At 43.4% G+C, this 22,181-nt stretch overlaps 1 protein-coding gene and 1 long non-coding RNA gene across 2 annotated transcripts in view; one reads left to right on the top strand and one right to left on the bottom strand.

Annotated features, from left to right (window-relative positions):
- LOC144695676 (uncharacterized) overlaps window positions 1-22,181 on the top strand; it is a 306,135-nt gene that overhangs the window by 172,616 nt on the left and 111,338 nt on the right. The window lies entirely within an intron of this gene.
- LOC144695439 (zinc-binding protein A33-like) lies at window positions 375-1,373 on the bottom strand. The gene is made up of 3 exons (XM_078566326.1): window positions 981-1,373; window positions 795-851; window positions 375-703 (listed from the first exon to the last, which is right to left on the bottom strand). Exons 1-3 carry the CDS (start codon window positions 1,371-1,373, stop codon window positions 593-595), a joined length of 561 nt encoding a protein of 186 aa, XP_078422452.1. The 3' UTR covers window positions 375-592.

Below are 22,181 nucleotides of genomic sequence, written 5' to 3'. Positions count from 1 at the left end.
CTAAATGAGCACAGGCAAGATAAGCCGACTTGTCACCCTGTGGATTGCTGATAGGATTATGTTTTTAAGTCTAAACTTTGTGTCACACACTGGATCTCAAAGTCAGTTCCTGTCACAAACACAGTGACTCTCAAGCATCACTATACCACACACTCGTCAGGAGCTGGAAGTGGAATGTAACAGGTGTTCAAGCAGAACATTAATCAGGGGCAACACGGAAATAGTGGGAAACAAAATTTAAAAATCGCGACAACTCATTCCCGGGAGTTTGCAGGTTTTCCAGGGATTCTGCAGACAGTGTGGGAATAGTTCGGCGACAACAGCAGAACCGACCTGAATAGACATGAATTCAGTTCAGTTCCATAGCTTTTTTTCAGTATATACTACATTTATTTCACTCTTGTCCGCAGACTTTATCTGACGGTGTGAAGTTGCACTGACTGAACCGACCCTCAATCTGTTCCCTCACCTTCAGAAATATCAGCTCGTCTTTTCGCTCCATCTGTTTCTGCAAATTTGAGAGCTTCTCCTCAATCGAATTTAAATTCTTCTGAATCTCTCGAAAGTTTTTCTCCATTGATTCTAGAATCCTCTACTCTTCTTCCTTGAGATCTCTGAGTAAACGCTGCTCTTTCTCAGTGAGAACCTGGTGCATTTTAGTGAACTCGGATGTTATGCGGGTCTGCAGACTGCTCGATTGTTTCTAACAAATGAAATGTGAAACATAATTAATGCCCCGCGATAAAGGGAACTAGACTAAGCGAGATGCCGGAAAATCAGCACAGGGACCTTACCCTAACTTCCGAAATCTTCCGCTTCTGTTTCTGTTCCGTTTCTAGAATCTCTGATTTCTTCCGTGTGACAGAAAATAAGGACAATTTCAGTCGATCCAGAGATTTAGGGAGAAAATACCAGAATTAAATAGTGAAACCGTAAGAATCTCGCAAAATCATCAGCCTGTAAAATATTTTCCCTTTTACCTTGTAGATTTCAACAGCTTCATCGATCGGCAGGAAGCGGTGCTCTCTGTGTTCCCGCGAATCTCCACAAATCAGACAGATCCATTTCTTGTTAATTTCACAAAACAGCTTCAGTTCTTCCTGGTGTTTTTCACAGTGAAGTTTACTTTCCTTCTCTTTCGGATTCAACTTTAATTTTCGAGCTTTCTCGGCCAGATTTGCTAAGGCCCGATTTACCCTGAGGTTTATTTCCGGAAATTCCTCTCTACATTCCGGGCAGGAGTTTATCTCCTTCTTTTCCCAACACTGGGTGATGCAGGAGCGGCAGAAGTTGTGTCCATAATCTATTATTACCGGGTAGATGAAGAAATCAAGACAAATGGGACAATTTAAATCCTCTGAAATTCTCTCCATCCTCTCTAGAATCCATGTTCGCACTTGACAATTGCTGATTCAAATTGATTTCAGTTTCGATCTTACTCAGGTGCTGCACACCTTCAGTTCATGGATCTGCCGACGAAGGTCACTACAACACTCAGGGAATTATTAGTATATACTAGTCTGTGCCCGGTGGGCATTCACACGGACAAACAAGACACAGGGCGGTATGAAAGATACACGGGTGTGGAGTATGGAAAAGAATGGCCGAACGCTGTCGGAGAGGGTAAAGTTTCATGGAGTGTTGGTAATGGGAGAAGTGAGAGAAGGGGGAGGGAGGAGGCGGAAATCTGCAGATCGATATTTCATTGCACTTGCTTCAGGGGAACTCGCTGTCAAGTACAAACACGGCGTCAGGTCCAGAAACATAAACTGAATTCTGTTAATGATTGCAGCCTCTCACCTTAAAGCAGAAAGAGCCAGAAATGTCAATGAGTTATTTTCGATAACAGGTGCCGAGATATTTAGGTCAAGTTCGACTGGGCTAAGTGGGGAGGCAGAGGCATAGTGATATTATCTCTGGGCTGGTATTCCAGAGACCCAGGGTGTTGCGCCGGCGATAGCGTTCGAATCCCACCACGGTAGAAGATGACATTTGCATTCAAAGAAAAAAATCTGGAATAAAATGAATGACCATGAAACCACTGCCTAAAAACCCATCTGGTTACCTAATCCATTTAGAGAAGGAAATCCAGCCTACACGTGACTCCAGATCCACAGCAATGTGGTAGGCTTTTAAATGCCCACTGAACAAGGGCAATTTGGAATGGGCAATAAATGCTCGCCCAGCCAGCGATGCCCACATCCCATGAATAAAGGTTAAAAAATGCTGGAAGGAAAATGAAGACTAGTTATATAGTACCATTCATGATGCCGAGTCATCCAGAAGCGCTTTAGAACGCGCGAAATACTTTTGAAATATAGTCACCCAATCCCTGGATGGAACCTCGCTTGATAGCTCCGAACTTACAATGTTTGTTTAGAAACGTGGAGGGCGGCTTCTGAACAGAGTCACAGAGTCTGCTCACAAAATTTTAACATAAGAATAAAACATTTATTAAACAAGCACAGGTTACTATATTGCACTAATCCTTGAGCCACAGTCATACCTTTCACACATATACAGAGTTTTAACTTTGGTACAAGTTACAAGATCCATCTGATACTCTAATGTTCATAGTAAGTTTACAATCCATGTAAATCAATAGTTAACTAATGGTCAGGCACACCACACTCTGAAGCTAAGTGACAGATGCCACCCAAAGGAGATTCTATTGATCTCACATCAACTCCCCGCAGATACTGGTCACACTGTGAGCCAACAGGTCTCACTGAAACTCTGTCTATCACATGAGGGTTTGCAATCTCTACACTCGAAGAACTCACCTTGGAATCTTCTTTCAAGTGATAATTTCTCTGACACATCTTCAACAAGGATCCACACCCCAGGGTTTCAATCTCTCCTTTCAATGTTCCTCTCCCTTTGATCACAATGTGCATTAAAGCTTTGCCTTCCACACATTCTCCCAGATACTCCGCCATGCAAACAGAACACCACTGCTTCACAGGCTCTTAGTAAGGAGTCACCTCCCTTTGGCTGTCTCCTCGGATCTTCTGGCTTCAAGCTTTAAGTCTGCTTCCTGCAGCTCTGTCTCTTTAATTTGGAGCCGTTTCTCTGCGCCATACTTTAACTAAGCTGAAAAGGACCTTTTTCAGACCCCTCTTCTTTTTCATTGACGAGAAAGCCTTCTTGGCCCACTCCCTGATTTTTCAACATTTCTTTTTTGTTCTGAGGTCTTTCTGTCTTCACCTTGTGGTATTCACAAACCAACTGAACTTAAACTGCTTTCTGTTTCTCCCAGTCTCTCTGTGGGCCTTCTGTTGCGAGGCAACAGCACAAATTTTCTACTATGTTTTAACTTTCCTAATCCAATTCAAGGGTCGTAAAACCTCATTAAAATGCAGGTATAGAAACAAAGCTCTGGCCCTGCTGGCTCCACTCTTACATGAAATTAGACCGAGCTTTCACCTTTTATCCCACAAAGAAAAAATAAATAAACTTAAAGCTATAGCTTACTCCTAACACATACAAAGAGCCACATAATTTACTAAAATCAATCTTTAGTTCCTAACATCACTGTTGCAATGTATATCAGCCAATTTGAGCACAGCAAGCTCTCACAAACAGCAATGAAATAAAGAAGCAGAACATCAATTTTTTTCTGTACTGCTCAATGAATTAATATGAGCCATGGCATCAGGGGAATTCTGAAATACAAAATACAAAATACTTGAAATACTCAGCAAATCAGGCAACATTTGTGGAGAGGAACAGAATAATGTTTCAGGACCATGGTGACCCTTCATCGGGAATGAAAAAAGATAGAATGGTAAAATAAAAGTAAAGTACTGTAGATGCTCAAAATAAAAACAGAAAATACTGCAAATACCCAGCACATCATGGTTAGTTAATGTTTCAGTCGAATATGATTCTTCTTCTGAAAATGTTAACTCTTTCCCTCTCCATAAGTGCTGCTGAATATACAGAACATTTTGCACACTTTCTACTTTTATTAAAATTAAAAATGTAATAAGTTTAAGTAAGTGCAAGTTCTAAGGGGGATCAAAGAGTTTTGCAATGGGCTCAAAGATAGGAGAGATTAAGTGACAAAAGGTTTTGTGGTAATGGGTAAAGAAGCAAAAGATGTGTTCAAATTGGACGTGGATGTTGGGATAGCACCAATCTGCAAATTAAATAGATAATTAAAGATATGAAATGGAGGCAGAGGTTATGATCTAAAATTGTTTCACTCAGTGTTGCAGTAGAGTGTGTAGTCAAAAGATGAGGTGTTGTTACTCGAGCAAGTGTTAAACTTCATTGGAACACTGTAGCTAGCCAAGGGCAGAACGGCCAGAGGGCGCAAGGTGGAGAAATAAAATAACAAGCAATAGGAAGCTCAGAGTCATTCTTGCGGACTGAATGGAATTCTTCCGCAAATCATTTTGCTTTGTAGAATGTAGAGGCTGCTGCATCGTGAGCAGGAAACACAGCATACGAAATTGAAAAAAGTACAAGCAAATCATTGCTTCAGTGGAAGGAATATTTGTGGCTTTTGATGGTGAGACGCAATGAGGTAAAGGAAAACGTGAAGCATTTCCTGTGCTTGAATAGAAAGGTCCTTCAAGAAATGGAGAGTGTGTTGTTGGTGACAGAGAAGGAAACCAGGGCATTGCAGTGCGAACACTCCCTTTGGAATGCTGAAAGACGAGGTCAGGTGATGGTGTCATGTTGGAGATGGTTGAAATGACGGAGGTTGATCTGTTGAATGTGTAGGCTGGTGGGGTGGAAGATGAGGACTCAATCATTGTTGGGAGAGAGAGAGAAAGGGTTTAGAACAGACGCGCTGGAAATAGATCAGACAAGGTGGAGGGACCTAACAATCACAGTGGGAGGGAATTCTCAGTTGTTATTGGAAGTGCTATTATGCAGAGTTGCATTGCCTGAACAGGTGTAATGGAGAAACTGGGAAAATGGAGCAGAGTACTAACAGGAAGTGGGATCTGAGGAATTGTAGTCAAGTTAATTGTGGGAGTCAGTGGGTTTATCATGAATATTGTTGACAGCATGTCCCCAGAAATGGAGACAGGAAAGTCAAGGAAGGGAAGGGAGGAGATGGACCGGTGATGGTGAGAAATGGATGGAAATTCAAATCAAAGCCAATTACATTTTCTGGTTCAGGGCAAGATCAGGGAGCAGCGCTGATAAATTAGTCAATACTCCAAAAGAAAAAAGGATTGAGTGAAGGGACATGTGTAGGATTGGAACAAGTAGTGTTGGACATACCCCACAAAAGTCAGACATATCTGGGACACATGGAAACACCTTTTCTTAGCATGAAATGATTGGAGTTGAAGCAATATTTGCTCAATGTGATAGCTTCAGCCAAGTGGAGGAGGGCAGTTGCGGATGCAGATTGCTTTGGCCTCCAGTCCAAGAACAAGTGGATGTATGAAGTACATTTTCTGCTGTTGACATTGTGATTATATCAGGTTATTGTTTTAATAACTTATCAATGCATAAAAACATTCAAGCAAATAACTGTGTACTGGTGTGAGATGAAGTGAAGGGTAAAGAATATTACTACAACCATCCAGGTGGGGAACGGACATGTAGACGGATTGGACATTCATGGTCAAAGAAAGAGTTGGTTGGGCTCAGGAAACTGGAAACTGCTGAAGTGATCTAAGGAAAATGGAAGAGTCACAATGTAAGTAACATGGAACAGGGAAGGGGGAGAAAGAATCGATTCAAAATAGGAAGAAATATGTTCAGTGTGGCAGGAACAGGCTGAAACAACAGATTAAGCAGGGCAATCCTGTTCTGGATTTTGAAGGTAGAGGTGGCTATTCCGTCCTGGGGCACTATGAGTTTGGAGATGTGCAGGGAAGATCTCCTGAGGAGATGAGGTCAATGACATTCTAGCTACATTAGTTTGATGCTTGGCAGTGGAATCATGGCCCAAGGAGGTATGAAGAAGTGCCATAAAGTTGTCATTTTACTTCTGTTGGTAGAGGCCAGTATGTCAGACAACATCTGCATCACACTTGTCAACAGGTTTAATGACCATGTTATGAACGGATTTGACAGAAGGGAGTGCTGCAATTTCAGAGGGAGATACGTTGAGTGAGAGTGATGTCACGTCAGCAGTTGTCAATGAAAAGATCTGGAGAAGATAAGAGGCCAGAGAGAGGGGTCCAAGTGGAGGGGAACATTGGATGGGTAGAAGGGTCCGCTGACTGGCAGGAACTCTCCTGACAAAATAAGTGAGCAAGGAAGCAGAGACAATTGAAGAAGAGCTTAATGTGTTGCTGAGTTCTAAATTAATAGAGTTGAGAATGTACAAAGATGACACTGAGGCCTTTGACAGATCGTTCAGTGTCAGAGAGAGTAAGGTCAGATTGTATTGTGAATCCCTGGTAAGTGGTGAGAGTCAAAGTGGAAGTAATGTCAGAGGGAAGGGAAGTGAAGGAATAATCCGGAGGGTGTGTGTATCCATAAGGTGGAGAACGTTATGATCCTTCACACCTAAATGGAATATTTAAAAAAAACATGTTCAACGTCTGAATGAGGCAAGGATAAAAAGAAACAGTGGAGTAGGACACCTTTGAGTTAGAATGAGTCAGTGCTTCTTCATAGAAACATTGAGAGTGTGCACATGGTGACACATGACATTGAGACACATGACATGATCTTATGATGTGGGGAGAACATCAGTTCGAGGAAGTCTGAATGTCTGAGAGATATCCATAATGCTGGATAGATCCCAAACACAGAGGATGGAATCTCAATTTGAATCCACATGGTGTAGATGGAGCCAGAGACAGTTGCTAAGGAAAGAGCTCGAGAAACAGGTTTTTGTTAACACATGATGAAATAATACCTCCAGCATTTTCTGTTTGTATCTCAGACCTGCAGCATCTGTGGTATTTGCTTTTGTGCCGGGCATAATTCCCCTGCTCATATTCGAATAATACTATAGTTTTTTTTTCTGTCCACTGGAGGGCGTAGAACGGGCATCGATTTATCAGCTCATCCAAATACAGATCTTCTGGGGAGGGAAAAGTTCACATTCTCCTATATTTGTAATATAGCACTCCCTCAGTAGTGCACAGGAAAGTCTTGCCTGCATTATGAGTTCAGGAGTCTGTAATGACCTCATGACTCAGGTCCAAGCATTGCCAATGAAATACAATTAACGCCTGCCACGACTCCAGTGTCAGCTGACAACCTGAGGTTTGAATGTTTGGTAACAGAGGAAGTCTGGAGAGATGATGGAGTGGATTGTCTGCTGTTTTCAGTCCTTGCAAACAACTACAGAAATTAGGCCTTTACTCAAGGGATCCCTCGGAGGGACCTGAGGCCAGCTTTTTTTTTAAAAATGCAGGAAGAACTCTGAGTGTACGAATAGTTGCTTGTTAGTGTAGAATTGGATTATTGCTGCAAAAAGAGACATGCTGTCGATTCTTTTTGCCTTGAACTCATCAGGACAGAATTTCAAGAATACTAAATTTCAAATGGAACAACAATTTATACTTCATGGCAAAAAGGGACTGATTGGTAAGCAAGTGGACACTCATCGGTCGAGACATTGCCATGGTGAATGTGCGAGGGAACAGTTCTGTCCAAACCTTTTTTGAAATTCAAACCAGGCAAGTCAACTGAGATTGATTGAGGCATTGTCATGGGAAATACCCCCAGGGACTTCTTGCTCACCGAAAAAGAACTTTTGTTCAATTGAAAAAGGTGCAATGTTTGGACATGTTCTTTTTGTTTACAGAGGGCAGAGCCCTGTGTGTGATTTTATGTCGCTTCTGGCAAGCGTAAGTGAGTCCCATTACAAGCCTGACTGTTATTCTTGAATTGGTTGTTCATGTAATAGTGTAGTGTAATTGGATTTGTTCAGTAAGTGCTGCCCAATCGTGGAATCACATCTGATGTTAGGCGCTATGGTCTGAGTTTAGAAAGTACGGGCTGTTTGAGTAAGGTGCGTACTCAGGGTGAGGGGTGAGTGGGTGAGTGGGTCAGGTGGTTGCATAGTGTCAATGTCAACAAACTAGTAATCCAGAGGTCCAGGCTACTGCTGTGGGGATACAGGTTTGAATCCCAGCAAGGCAGCTGGTGGAATTTAAATTCAGTTAATAAATCTGGTATCAAAAAGCTAACCTCAGTAATAGTGACCATTAAACCATTGTCAATTGTCAAAAAGATCCACCTGGTTCACTAATACCTTTACACAAGAAAATCTGTAGTCTGCTGGCTGCATATCCACAGCAACATGGTTGACTCTTAATGCCTTCTGAAATGGCCTAGTTATCCACTCAGTCCCATTGCAAAGTCTAGAAAAAGGAATGAAACCAGACAGACCACCTGGCAGCAACCTGGGCACTGGAAATGACAATGACAAGATCAGCCCTGTGAACCTGCAAAATCCTCCTCACTAACATCTAGGGACTTGTGGCAAAATTGGATGAACTGCACTGCAGAAGAGTCATAGAGGTATACAGCACACGAACAGGCCCTTCAGCCCATTGTGTCCATGCTGGCCATCAAGGATCGATCTATTCTAATCCCATTTTCCAGCGCTTGGCCCATAGCCCTGTATGCTATGGCGTTTCAAATGATCATCTAATTACTGCTTAAATGTTGTGAGGTTTCCAGCCTCCACTACCTTCTCAGGCATTGTGTTCCAGATTTCAAATACCCTCTGTATAAAAATGTTTTTTTTCAAATCCCCTCTAAACCTCCTGCCCCTTAACATAATTCTATGACCCCTGACAATTGACACCTCTGTTAAGGGAAAGGGTTTCTTATCTACCTTATCTATGCCCATCATAATTTTGCACACCTCTATCAGGTCCCCCCTCAGCCTTCTCTGCTCTAAGGAAGCCATCCCTAGCATATCCAGTCAGTCTTCGCAGCTGAATCTCCCCAGCCCAGGCAACATCCTGGTGAATCTCCTCTGCACCCTCTCCAGTGCAATCATATCCTTCCTATAATGTGGCGACCAGAACTGCACACAGTGCTCCGCCTGTGTCCTGACTAGCGTTTTATACAGCTCCAACATAACCTCCCTGCTCTTATATTCTATGCCTCGGCTAATAAAGGCAACTATACCATATGCCATCTTAAGCACCTTATCTGCATGTGCTGCTGCCTTCAGGGATCAATGGACATGTACACCAAGGTCCCTCTGACCCTCTGTACTTCCTAGGTTCCTACCATTCATTGTGTATTCCCTTGCCATGTTAGTCCTCCCAAAATGCATCACCTCACAATTCTCAGCATTAAACTCCATTTACCACTGCTCTGCCCATCTTACCAGCCCATCTATATCGCGCTGTGATCTAAGGCTTTCCTCCTCACTGTTTATGACACCACCAATTTTCATGTCATCTGCAAACTTGCTTATCATACCTCCTAAATTCACATCTAAATCGTTAATGTACACTAGAAACAGCACGGGTCCCACCACCCATCCCTGCAGTACATCACAAGCTTCCAATCACAAAAAAAAACACCTTTGACCATCACCCTCTGCCTCTTGCCATTAAGCCAATTTTGGTTCCAATTTGCCAAATTGCCCTGGAACCCATGGGCATTTACCTTCTTGACAATTCTCCCATGCTGGATCTTGTCAAAAGCCTTACTGAAGTCGATGTAGACTACATCAACTGCCCTCATCTACACAACTAGTCACCTCCTCTAAAAAAATCAATCAAATTTGTTAGGCATGGTATTACCCTGACAAAGTCAAGCTGACTATCCCTGATTAATCCCTGCCTCTCCAAGTGGAGCTTAATCTTGTTCCTCAGAATTTTTTCCAATAGTTTCCCTAACACTGATGTTAGACTTACTGGCTGTTGGTAAAGTGGAGTTATTTTTTAAAATCCCAGAAGGAATCTTTAAACAATGGTCATAACCAATAATTTTAAGTGTTATGTTTGAGAAGCGACTCTAAACTCAGGAATCAGACCACTAGTTCTCGAGGTTTTACATTAAACTATATGAAACATTTTATTAATTTACGCAGGTTAAACTATACGTACACATGGCTACAAATTACTACTATCATATCTTTTTAACAAATTCCCAAACTAATCTCCATTAAGGCAATAGCAATTCATAGACTTAACCAAACACCAGGCAAAGTATTTTTACCTCACGAATTCAAAATGAGGTTCTTTTTAGGTGGAGCCAGTTGGAGGCTTGCAGCTGCCTTTTGATCTTACATTGCCTCTGCCCGCACACAAAACTTCACCTTTTAACAATGAAACCTCTTTCATAATACCAATTTTATTAGTAATATAAACATATTGCTTCGTAGCTGCACGAAAGGCATCAATTTTCACCCCACTTCTTGAATGCTCTATTGAAAACATGCAGCTGCATGCTATCTGTCTTACATCTCAAAACTAGTACATATCAAAGCACCCAGACTAGCTGGCTTTAATGCAATTAAGACATACCCGCAAACTAAACCTCTTTTTTAAAAGAAAAATATCTTCCCAAATTTTATGTACATTAATAGATTCATGATACCTGATTTATCCCTACTACCCTTGTTGAATAAAGTTATCACATTCGCTGACTTCCAGCCCTCTAGCACCTCTCCTGCGGCCAGAGAGGGTTTGAAAATTAGTGTTCGAGCCCTTGCAATCTTCTCCCTTGCCTCACATAGCAGCCTGGGATACATCTCATCTGGGCCTGGGAATTTATCCAATTTTAAGCCCACTAAAATCGTTAATACCTCCTCTCTTTCAATGTTAATTTGTACAAGTACGCAGTCCCCCTCCCCGATTTCTACACCTACATCGTCCTTCTCCACAATGAACACAGATAAAAAATAATCATTTAAAACCCTACCTAAAGTTATCCTCTTGCCGTTAATATATTTATAAAATGCCTTGGGATTTCCCTTTATCTTTCCTGCGACTGTTTCTTCGTGCCTCCTCTTCGCTCTCCTAATTACTTATTTAAGTATCCCTCTACACTCCTCTGGGGCTTCTTCTGTTTTCATCCCTCTGTATCTGCCATAAGCCTCCTTTTTTTTCCTTATCCATTCCCTTATATCCCTTGACATCCAGGATTCCCGACACTTGTTGGTCATACCCTTCACCTTTACGAGAACATGTTGGCCCTGAACTCTCACTACTTCCTTTTTGAATGACTCCCACTTTGCAACAAGTAGACTTTGCAACATGTAACGCCTCCAGCTCACTTTGGCCAGGTCATGTCTTATTACTTTGAAATCGGCCTTCCCTCAATTCAGGACCTCTATTTCCGGCCCATCTTTTCCCTTTTCCATAACTACCTTAAATCTTACAGAGTTATGGTCACTATCCCCGAAATGCTCCCCCACTGACACTTCTTTCACTTGCCCGGCTTCTTTCCCCGCCCTTCTCTTGTAGGACTTTCTATGTGCTGACTCCAAAAGCTCTCCTGGATGCACTTTAAGAATTCTGCCCCCTCTAAGCCTTTCACACTAGTACTATCCAAGTTAATATGGGGGAAGTTGAAATCCCCTACTCTTAATACCCTATTATTTTTTGCTTCTCTGACATTTGCCTACATATCTGCTTCTCTATCTCCCCTGACTATTTGGAGGCCTCCCAGCAACGTGATTGCTCCCTTTTTGTTTTTACATTCTACCCATATGCCCTCATTTGAGGATCCTTCTAAGATGTCATCCCTCCTCACTGCAGTAATTGGCTTCTTGATCAATAGTGCAATGCTCCCTTCTCTTTCCACCCCCCTTGTCACGTCTGAAGATTCTAAACCCTTGAATATTGAGTTACCAGTCCTGCCCTCCCCTCAACCATGTCTCTGTGATAGCAACAATATCATATTCCCATGTGTTAATCAACGTCCTCAATTCATATGCCTTGTAAGGATACTTTGGTTAAAATAGAGGCAATCCAGCTTTGCATTATTCCCTTGCCTTAACAGGTCTATAGTTGCTCTTCCTTCCAGAAAGACTTAGTTTCTTTTCCAAATTTGGCTTTGCGTCATCCCCTCCTGTGCCTCCACTCTGTATCCCATCCCCCTGCCAAATTAGTTTAAACACCCCTCCACCCAAAACAGCACTTGCACTTTGTTAAAAAAATGCTTCGAGATTTCACCCCTGAATGACCTCGCTCTTATTTTAAAGATAATGACAGAACTCTCCCCATGCTGATGACAGACGAGAGTATTTTCCAAAATTGAGTAGAATTGAGTCTGGCGGGAAGGATTATCGCCAATGACAGGAACTGCCAGATTTTCCTCCCCTTGAAATGAATATAAGTAAATTCCGCTGGGCTGTGTAAGGCGTGTCGGGGTCCCATACATGAGGTTTGCCTTCCTATGCTGCTTCTTTCCAGGCGATGCTTAACAGCCAAACGGTAACAATAAAAATAGACACGGATGTTCCAGATTGTGGAATTCACAATAGAAACACAGAATTTCTCTGCAATAAAACAAGTCATTTATTTCAAATCAACATTGGCCTCTCCTCTCCCCTTCCCCCTTTACTCTGTATTTTTACAACCTTAATAAAATGTCTGTTTATCTCTCATTTCCGAGACGGGATTCTTTCGAACAGGAAGAACATATCTTTGTTGTGGTAGCTTCTAAGGATCGACCACAGGAGACTCAGGTATAGTTTAATGATTGGTTTATTCAGGCAAACGCAGGGAGAAACTGTCTTAGTCTGGCTAACGCAGAATTCTACTGATTACAAGAAAGCCAACATTTCTATACCCTATTGGTCACGTAGACAGTACATTATTTGAATTCCAATCTTTGTCAATACATAATCACATAATAAGCAGGTGTTGCCCAGTCCCATGTACATATTTTCCCTTACTCAAGTAAAGCTCCCCTTATCTTGTCCTAGCCTGGCTCGTCCTGGAACCATCTGTTCTCATCCTTTTCTGTTTATCTTCAACTCCGCTCTGTCTCCAAAACCGTTAATATGTTATGATTCCCAAAGTATGTCTGGAGAACCCTGCTGACATGGACCTTTATGGCCAACAAGGTTTGCCTGGAAAATGTTGCTAACCCTTAATTTTACTAAGAACGCAGAAATAGAAGCCTTATATAGAAATTTTTAGTTAACTCTAACATTTTTATTTTTCTCCATTTATGTTGGCTGCAGTTTGAAAGATATGTCTACTGGAACAGAGTGAGAAATATATAAAAATGTTGCTATCCTGGAACAGAGTGCGCCATGAAAGACTTTGGTGCAGGAAAGGAGTCCCGGACTTATGCCTGACCATAACATTTTAATTGGCTCCTGAAGAGGTGACCAGGTTTTGTGTGGTAGCAATGCAACAGAAACTTAGCCTGCAAAGAGAAAACACCTAAAACCTCTTTCTCTTGTGTGTGTTACATTCCATTAATTCTACAAGAATAGCTGGCTGGATTTTTACTCATATCTCTGTAACCTGCTCTCTATAAAAAAAAACCTGTGACGAGGAAAAAGGGGAAATCAACATTAAAAACAATTAAAAGCATGTTCTCAACCAATGTACTAAAGACTGAAAGTGCTGGAAGGCGACCTCATGTCATCAACAGATAACTGAGAGGAATTTGGAAGACATCAATCGAAATCGGCGCATCGAATCCTGTACTCCGGATTGGTGCTATTGAACTGTTTTATCCCACCCTTCAAATCCAGGTTTTGTGTGTCTTTTATATCTTGTTGTGTGTATGCGGGATTTAAGAAGGAGTAGAGTTAAAGTTATAGAGTTAGAAGTTAACAGTTCATATTTCTTTCTTTTACCACTTGTTAAAGGCAATTTGTTTAATAAACAGTTATTTACTTATTAAGTTTACTAACCTGGTGCTCGTATTCTGTTAACCTAAATTAAACAGTTAGGTAGAATTGGGGCAATTTGGTGCTTTGATCAAGCTTTTCACATTTGTCGTGGCCCAGGGTGCAGTGTGGCTTACGTATACAGCGCACTATCCCCAGTCAGTTGTGACACGGGTCACACCCTGTGATTTTTTCCCTTCTGGATTGTCAGGAATGATCTTCATGTAGGAGGACACACTTCAATACCAATCTCAATTGGAATGTGATTTAATCCCCTCTCATTTTCCACTGGTCTGTCCCACAGTCCTGTTCAGACACTCTGTGACGTGCAGCCTCTTTTTCAGGGACTCGTTGTGGGTGGAGCACTGCCTGAGATGTGAATCCACAGGTCCCAAACCCCCAGACACAGAGTTTGAATATCTCGAGATTTTTTTCTAGTTCCGGAAAGGAACTTTATCTGCTCAAACTTACATTTAAAAAGACTTGCATTTATATAGTACTTCAAGCCACTTTATAGACAAAGAAGTAACTTTGAAGCGTGGTCATGGTTGTAGGAAACACGGCAACTAATTTTATGCAAACCAAATTCACAAACAAATAACAATGTGACAATGGCCATTGTCACTGGTCAAATAAACATACCAACTAGGAGTCAATGACAGTCCGTGCAGTTCTGAGGGAGTGCCACACTGTCAGAGGTGTCGTCTTTTGGATGAGATGGTAAACTGAGGCTGCATGTGCCTGCTCTGGTGGGTGGCAAAGGTCACATAGCACCTTTTCAAAGAAGAGCAGCTAGTTCCCCCCAGTTCAGAGTTTGTATGTTCGTTTGACCAATGACAACACGGAATGTCTGACCATTATCACATTGTTATTTTTGAGACTTTGCTTTGCATAAAATTAGTTGTTTCCTGCCTTTCAAAAATGTCCATGCTTCAAAGATGCTATAAAGCAGCTTGAAGGGCTATATAAATGCATGTCCTTTTAAATGTCAGTTTGAGCAGATAAAGCTCAATTCAGGAGCAGCGCCCTCCATTTGTCAGATATTAACCCATTCATTTAACATACCTATGGTCTCTTGTAGTGCCCTTATGTCCTCTTCACAAATGAAATTCCGACCTAATTTTGTATCATCAGCAAAGTTAGCAACTTTACCTATGAGCTCTTCATCCAAGTCATTTATATAAATTGTCAAAAGTTGAGGTGATGTTGGTTGAGTGATAAATTTTGGCCAGAACACCGGGGATAACACACTGCTCATCTTTGAAATGGTGCCAGTGAAATTTCTCATTAACAAGAGCAGGCACATGCAGCCCCAGTTTATCACCTCATCTGAAAGACGTTATCGCTGACAATGTGGCACTCCCTCAGTGGTGCACGGAGTGTCAGCTTTGATTTTTCTGCTCATGCTTTGGAGGAGGACTTGAACCCATAACCTTGCGACTCAGCTGGCCTTCGAGACTCTTTGCCATTCAATACAGATCATGGCTGATCTGACTGTAACCTCCAGGCGACACCCGGAAATATTTCATCCCCTTCTTTATCAATAATCTATCCACCTCTGCCTCAAAAACATTCAAAGGCTCTGCTTCCACTGCTTTTTGAGGATGGGATTTACAAAGACTCACTACCCTCTGAGAAAAAAAAATCTTCTCATCTGTCTGAAATGGGCGGCTCCTTATTTTTAAACAGTCGCCCCTCATTCCAGATCCTCCCACAATCGGAACCATCATATCCACATCCACCCTGTCAAGAACACTCAGGATCTTTCAATCAAGTCGCCTCTTAATCTTCTAAACTGCAGCGGATATAAACCTAGTCTGTCCAATCTTTCCTCATAAAATAACTTGCACATTCCTGGTATTAGTCTAGTAAGCCTTCTCTGAATTGCTTCTAATGCATTTACATCCTTCCTTAAATAAGGAGACCAATATGGAAACAGTGTTCCAGATGTGGTCTCACCAGTGTCCGGTTAAACTTTTAGATTTTCATTTATCCATGTTTCCATGACGCCATCGCAGTCATTGCGCGTGTGCACGGTTTCCACCTGTATCAAAAGGGTTTCAATCAGTTGCAGGCGTCACAGTGAACCTTTCAAAGACAGTCATCGGTTTAGGTCATTTCTTTATTGGGGAATTGTTTCCTGCAGGACTGCGATTCTGTCAGCAGGTGGCGGTGGTGTGCTTTGAGACAATGAAAGACTTGCGTTCAGACAGGGTCTCAAACCATCCCAGAGACTTACCACCCGCAATGAATTTCCGCAAGTGCAGTAGCCATTTTACATGCAGCAAGATCCACAGAGAGAATATAAAAATAATGACCTGCTAAGTTCTTTTTGGCGTTCTTTTGAGGGCAGAAGGATAACTCCCCTGCTTCTCTTTCCTGTCGCCTCCGAAACATAGCTTGAAGCAGATAAGACCTTGGTTTAACATCGCACCTGAAAGGCAACACGTATGCCGATAAACAGAGCGAGCTCAATGTGGAATTTTGGAAGCGGTTCATTTAGCCTCCCGATTTTTGCGACCATTCAAATAAAGCATGTCTGATCCATACAAAATTATAATACTGTGGATGCTGGAAAGGTTGGGGACATTAGCGAGACTAAATGCTCTCCGCCCGATATTCACTTTCATTGACTTCAATGTTACAGAATATCCGCCCTGTCATTTCACAGTCGGCAAAAGTGATTCCACGACTTTACGACCCCACTGATTTCCAATATCACCCCGAGTGTTGATTTGCTGCCGTGACTCTGCTCTTCCACACAATCGCTTCAAGTTTAAGGTCACTTGTTATAAATTCATGGTCAGAACAATATTTCACTGCACATCTGGTCTCTGAGCTTTATTCTGCTACTTTGCCGGGTCCTGGTCAGAAATTGGCTTTCGCCTAAGTTGAATTCCAGCTGTGCTGTTGTCACTGAATTTTCTGCAGCTTTTTACTGAGATTGGATTTCAGGATCTTCCTCCGAGCTCCAGTGACCCCATTCCCATTGAACTGCTGCCAGCGAACGCATTTGCCTGTCTTCCATGTTAGCTCACATTGGTGGTGGCTTGTAGTATTGTCATTGGGCTAGTAACCTAGAGACAGTGCTCCGGATACCCGGGATCGAATCGTACCAGGGCAGATAGTGGAATTGGAATTCAATGGAAGTCTGGAATTAAAAAGTCTAATGAAACTATTGCTGATTGCCGTAGAAAACCATCTGGTTCCTCAAGTGGTTTAGTCTACATATGACTCCAAATCCACAGCAATGTGGTTCACTCTGAAATGGCCTTGCAGGCCACTCAATTGTATCCAACTGCTAAAAAGTCAATAACAAGGAATGCAAAGGCATGGTAATAGGCACCAGAAACGACGATGGCAAATGGGGTGAAAGCCTATCGGGGGTAGGCAGGATTGTGAGGTTGAGGTTACAATCAGATCAGCCACAAGGCTCAGTGGGCCGAATGGCCTACTCCTGCTTCTAATACTTATCTAAGCCCAACCCTGTCGACTATTAAAATCTTCCTTGTTAACATCTAGGGGCCTGTGTCAAAATTGGGAGAGCTGCAACACAGACTCGTCAAGCAACAGCTTGAAATAGTCATCGGAATCAAACCTTGCCTTCCCCATCCCTCGGTATGTCCTATGCCATCGGCAGGACAGACCCAGCAGAGGTGGCGGCACAGTGGTATACAGTCTGGAGGGAGTTGCCCGGAAAGTCCTCAACATTTATTCCGACCCCCATGAAGTCTCATGACAACAGGTCAAAGGTGGCCAAGGAAGCCGCCTGCTGGTTATCACGTGTCACAACCCCCAACCTCAGCTGATGAATCAGCACTTGGAGGAACCACTGAGGGTGGCAAAGGTGCAAAATGTACTTTGGGTGGGGGCTTCAATGTCCATCACCAAGAGTGGCTCAGTAGCACCACCACCGTCCGAGCTGGCCGAGTCCTCAAGGACTCACCTGCTAGAATGGGTCTGCGGTAGGTGGTGAGGGAACCAACAAGAGGGAAAATCATAATTGACCTGATACTCACAAACCTGCTTGCTACAGATGCATCTATCCATGACAGTATTGGTAGGAATCGTCACTGCACAGTCGTTGGAGATGAAGTCCCACCTTCACACTGAGGATATCCTCCATTGTGATGTGTGGCACTACCACTGTGCTAAATGGGTTACATTTCGAACAGGTCTAACAATTCAAGACTGGCCATCCAAGAAGCATTGTGAGCAATCAGCAGCAGCAAAATGGTACTCAACCATGATCTCTAACCTCATGGCCCGACATATTCCCCATTCTACCACCACCACCAAGACAGGAGATAACCCTGGTTCAATGAAGAATGCAGGAGGGCATGCCAGGAGCAGCACCAGGCACACCTGAAAATGAGGTGCCAACCGACTTAAGCTACAACAGAGGACTAAACATCATAAGTAGCAAAAGAGGTAAGTCACTCCACGACCAATGGATCAGATTTAAGCTCTGCAGTCCTGCCACATTCCAATCGTGACTGGTGGTGGACAATTAGATAGTTCACTGGAGGAGGGGGCTCCACAAATATCCCTATCCTCAATGATGGGGGAGTGCAGTTCATCAGGGAAAAATATAAGGCTGAAGCATTCGCAGTAATCTTCAGCCAGAAGCACCAAGAGGATGATCCATCTCGGCCTCTCCTAGAGACCCCCAGCATCACAGGTGCCAGTCTTCAGCCAATTCGATTCGCTCCACATGATATCAAGGAACGGCTGAAGGCGCTGGAAACTACAAATGCTATTGGCCCTGACAATGGTGCTGAAGGCTCATGGTCCAGAACTTGCCGTACCCTAGCCAAGTGGTTCCAGTACAGCTACAACACTGGCATCTACCCGACAATATGGGAAATTGCCCTGTTATGTCCTGCACACAAAAAGCAGGACAAATCCATCTGCCAATTATCGCCTCATCACTCTACACACGGCCATCAGTAAAGTGATGGAAAATGGTCACCAATAGTGCAATCAAGCAGCACTTACTCAGCAATAACCTGTTCACTGATGCCCAGTTTTATTCCGCCAGGGTTAGTCAGCTCCTGACCATATTACAGCCTTGGTTCAAACATGGACAACAAGCTGAACACCAGAGGTGAGAATAATTGCCCTTGACATCAAGGCAGCATTTGACCAAGTGTGGCATCAAGGGACCCTAGCAAAACTGAAGTCAATGGGAACACTCCCAGCTGGTTGGAGTCATGCCTAGAACAATGAAAGATGGTTATGTTTGTTGGAGGTCAGTCAGCCCAGTTCCAGAGCAGCACTGCAAGAGTTCCTCAGGGTAGTGCCCTAGGCCCAACCATTTCAGCTGCCTGATAAATGACCTTCCTTCCATCATGAGGTCAGAAGTGGGGATGTTCGCTGATGATTACACAATGTTCAACACCATTCGTGACTCCACAGGTACTGAAGCAGTCCATATCCAAATGAAGCAAGACCTGGATAATGTCCAGGTCTGGGCTGATAAATGGTAAGTAATATTCATGCCACACAATTACCAGGCAATGACCATCTCCAACAAGAGAGAATCTAACCAACACCCCTTGACTTTCAATGACATTGCCATCGCTGAATCCCCCAATATCAACGTCCTAGGGGGTTACCATTGACCAGGAAGTGAAATGAACCAGTCATATAAATGCTGTGGCTGCAACAGCAGTCAGTCGCTATGAATCCTCTGGTGAGTAACTGACCTCCTGACTCCCCAGAGCCTGTCCACCGTCAACAAGGCACAAGTCAGGGGCGTGATGGAATACTCTCCACTTACCTGGATGAATGCAGCTCCAACAACACTCAAGCAGCTTGACAACACCAAGGGCAAAGCAGTCCCCTTGATTGGCACCATATCCACAAACATTCACTCCTCCACCTCCGACGCACAGCACCAGCGGTGTGTGCCATCTACAAGGTGCACTGCAGAAACTTGCCAAGGCTCCTTTGGCGGCACGTTTTTAACACATTACCACGAAGGAGGACAAGGGCAGTAGATACATGGGAACACCACGACCTGGAAGTTCCCCTCCAATCCACTTACCATCCTGATTTGGAAATATGTCGCCGTTCCTGTCGTTGCATAAAAATCCGCGAACACCTTCCCTAACAGCACTGTGGGTGTACTAAACCATGTGGTCTGCAGCGGTTCAAGATGGCAGTTCACCACCATCTTCTCAAGGGCAACTCGGGAGGATCAATAAATGCTGGTGTAGCCAACGACACCCAGTTGCCATAAATTAATAAAATAAAAATCTCTAGGGTCTCCTCTGAACGCCATTCACCATGGACACTGTCGATTTTCTGTGAAGAATCACTAATTATTCAATCACAAAGTGTTTCTATTCCACAGTTTCAGCTCAGCCTTTGCCTCATTCAGCACTTGAACAAAAACTTATTTTTGTTATCTTCTGGTCGGGTGTGAAGGATTGCAACCTTCTCAAGCATAAGGATACCAAGGATCTTACCTTCACTTTGCTTCCCTTCAACACTATTTCACCTTCAGATTTCACCATTTACCATGTATTCACGATGCACTCTGGCCTTACCCTCCCTGACACCGAATGATCTGCCCTCAGCAAAGGCCTCAGCTTAATCCCAACACACCTACACCCCAATGAATTTGATCTTGGAAACGTTTTGAGATCTTCTTCCGTCATCTCCACTCTGTGCTCATTCTTTTGCTAGGAAGCTTCCTGCCACTCAGTGGAACATGTTACCCGCCTCTAATGTTCTCCTTCCACCTAGACACCTCCATCTGGCCTCTGACCCGCTGTATATTTTTCATTGGCAGGGAACTTGGCGTGACATCAGCTGTCTCTAATTATCTCATTCCCTCACTCACCAACCTATGTACATCTGAAATTGCAGCGCTCGGTTCTGTCAAGCCCAGTCATAAAATCGCCATAAAACCTGTTGACAAGTATGATGCTGATGTTGTCTGACATATTGACCTCCACCTAGCAGAGCCTGAAAACCAACTCCCTGAAACTTCTTCTTACCTCCGCTAAGCCATGACCCCATGACCAAACATCAAGCCAATGCATCTGGGACAAAACTAACCTCATCTGCTCTGGAGATCTTCCCTCTACAGACTCCAGCATTATAGTCCTGCAACCACAACAGCCCGCTTCTCCCTCCTTCCCAAAATCTACAAGAGGATTGCCCTCATTGATCTATTGTTTCAGGCTGTCCCTGTCCCACTGAACTGAGGCCTACCTATTTTGCCATTATTTCTCCCACCCCTTGTGGATTCTCTTCCAACCTAAATCAGTGACTGTTCCATTGCCCTACATCACTCCAACTGTTTCCAGTTTCCAGATCCTATTGTCTCTTCTTCACCACGGAGATCCAATTTTACAGGTCCATCCACCATCAAGCTGGCCTGAGAGATTTCCACTTTGCCCTGGAATGGAGGCCCAACCGGTCCCATTCACCATCACCCTCCTCCACCAGGCTGAACTTGTTTTCATATTGAACAACTTCTTCTTCACTTCCTGCAAATCAAAGTTGTTTCTATGGGTTACCCCCATGTGCATTTTATATGCCTGACATTTTGTGGATGATGTGGAACACTCCTTGTTTCAGTCGTCAGGCTCCTTCCCTCATTCCTATTCCAGGATATTGCCGTCTCCTGAATAAATTTCATTATTTTGATTTGAATTTCCACCTTCACCTGGTCCATCTCTTCCCTTCCCTTCCTTGATTTCTCTGCCTCCCCTTCTGAAGATAGGCTACGAACAATATGCATCACCAGTCCACTAACTCCCACGCCTACCTTGACTACACTTCCTCACAATCCGCTTCCTGTACGGGCTCTTTGCCGTTCTCCAAGTTTCTCCATTTCATCTGTTCAGAAAATAGAACCATGTATATTAGCTCTTACAACATGTTTTCCTTTTTCCTCAACTAAGGATACCCTCTCTCCTCCCTATCCCCCCCGCCACCCCCTCCCACCCCCACCTCCATCGTCGTTGAAAGGGCCCCCCACCGTCTCTGATCTATTTCGTGCCCTTCTTCTTTGACCTCTTCCTCTCCCTCCCCTAACATCACTAGATTTCTCCTTGTCTTCACCTTCCACCCCTCTCGTCTCCATATTGAACCATCATTCTCCACTATTTCCACCACCTGCAGTGTGATGCCACCACCAAACAATATTTCACTGCCTTCCCCTTTTAGTATTCCGAAGTGTCTGTTTCACCTGCAAAGCTCTGGTCCATTCCAGCCCCAACATCCCCTCTCTTTCCTACAGCACCTTTCCATGCAAACACAAGAAATGCAACACCTGCCTTTTACATCCTGCCTTCTCACTATTCAAGGCCCCAAAAGCTCCTCCTAAGTGAAACATCAATTTACTTGTACTCCTTCCAATGTATTATACTTTACTTGGTGCTCATGATGCGGTTGCCTCTACATTGACCAC

This window comes from Cetorhinus maximus, chromosome 21 (genome assembly GCF_964194155.1).
Source record: "Cetorhinus maximus chromosome 21, sCetMax3.hap1.1, whole genome shotgun sequence".
Lineage (NCBI taxonomy): Eukaryota > Metazoa > Chordata > Chondrichthyes > Lamniformes > Cetorhinidae > Cetorhinus > Cetorhinus maximus.
This window is presented reverse-complemented; position numbering and strand designations above follow the sequence as displayed.

Coding starts and splice junctions, on each gene's coding strand:
- LOC144695439 (XM_078566326.1), bottom strand. CDS start 1,373: ATGGAGAGAATTTCAGAGGATTTAAATTGTCCCATTTGTCTTGATTTC. Junction 852..980: donor AAGCTGTTGAAATCTACAAG/GTAAAAGGGAAA, acceptor GTCACACGGAAG/AAATCAGAGATTCTAGAAAC. Junction 704..794: donor GGAAGATTTCGGAAGTTAGG/GTAAGGTCCCTG, acceptor TTCATTTGTTAG/AAACAATCGAGCAGTCTGCA.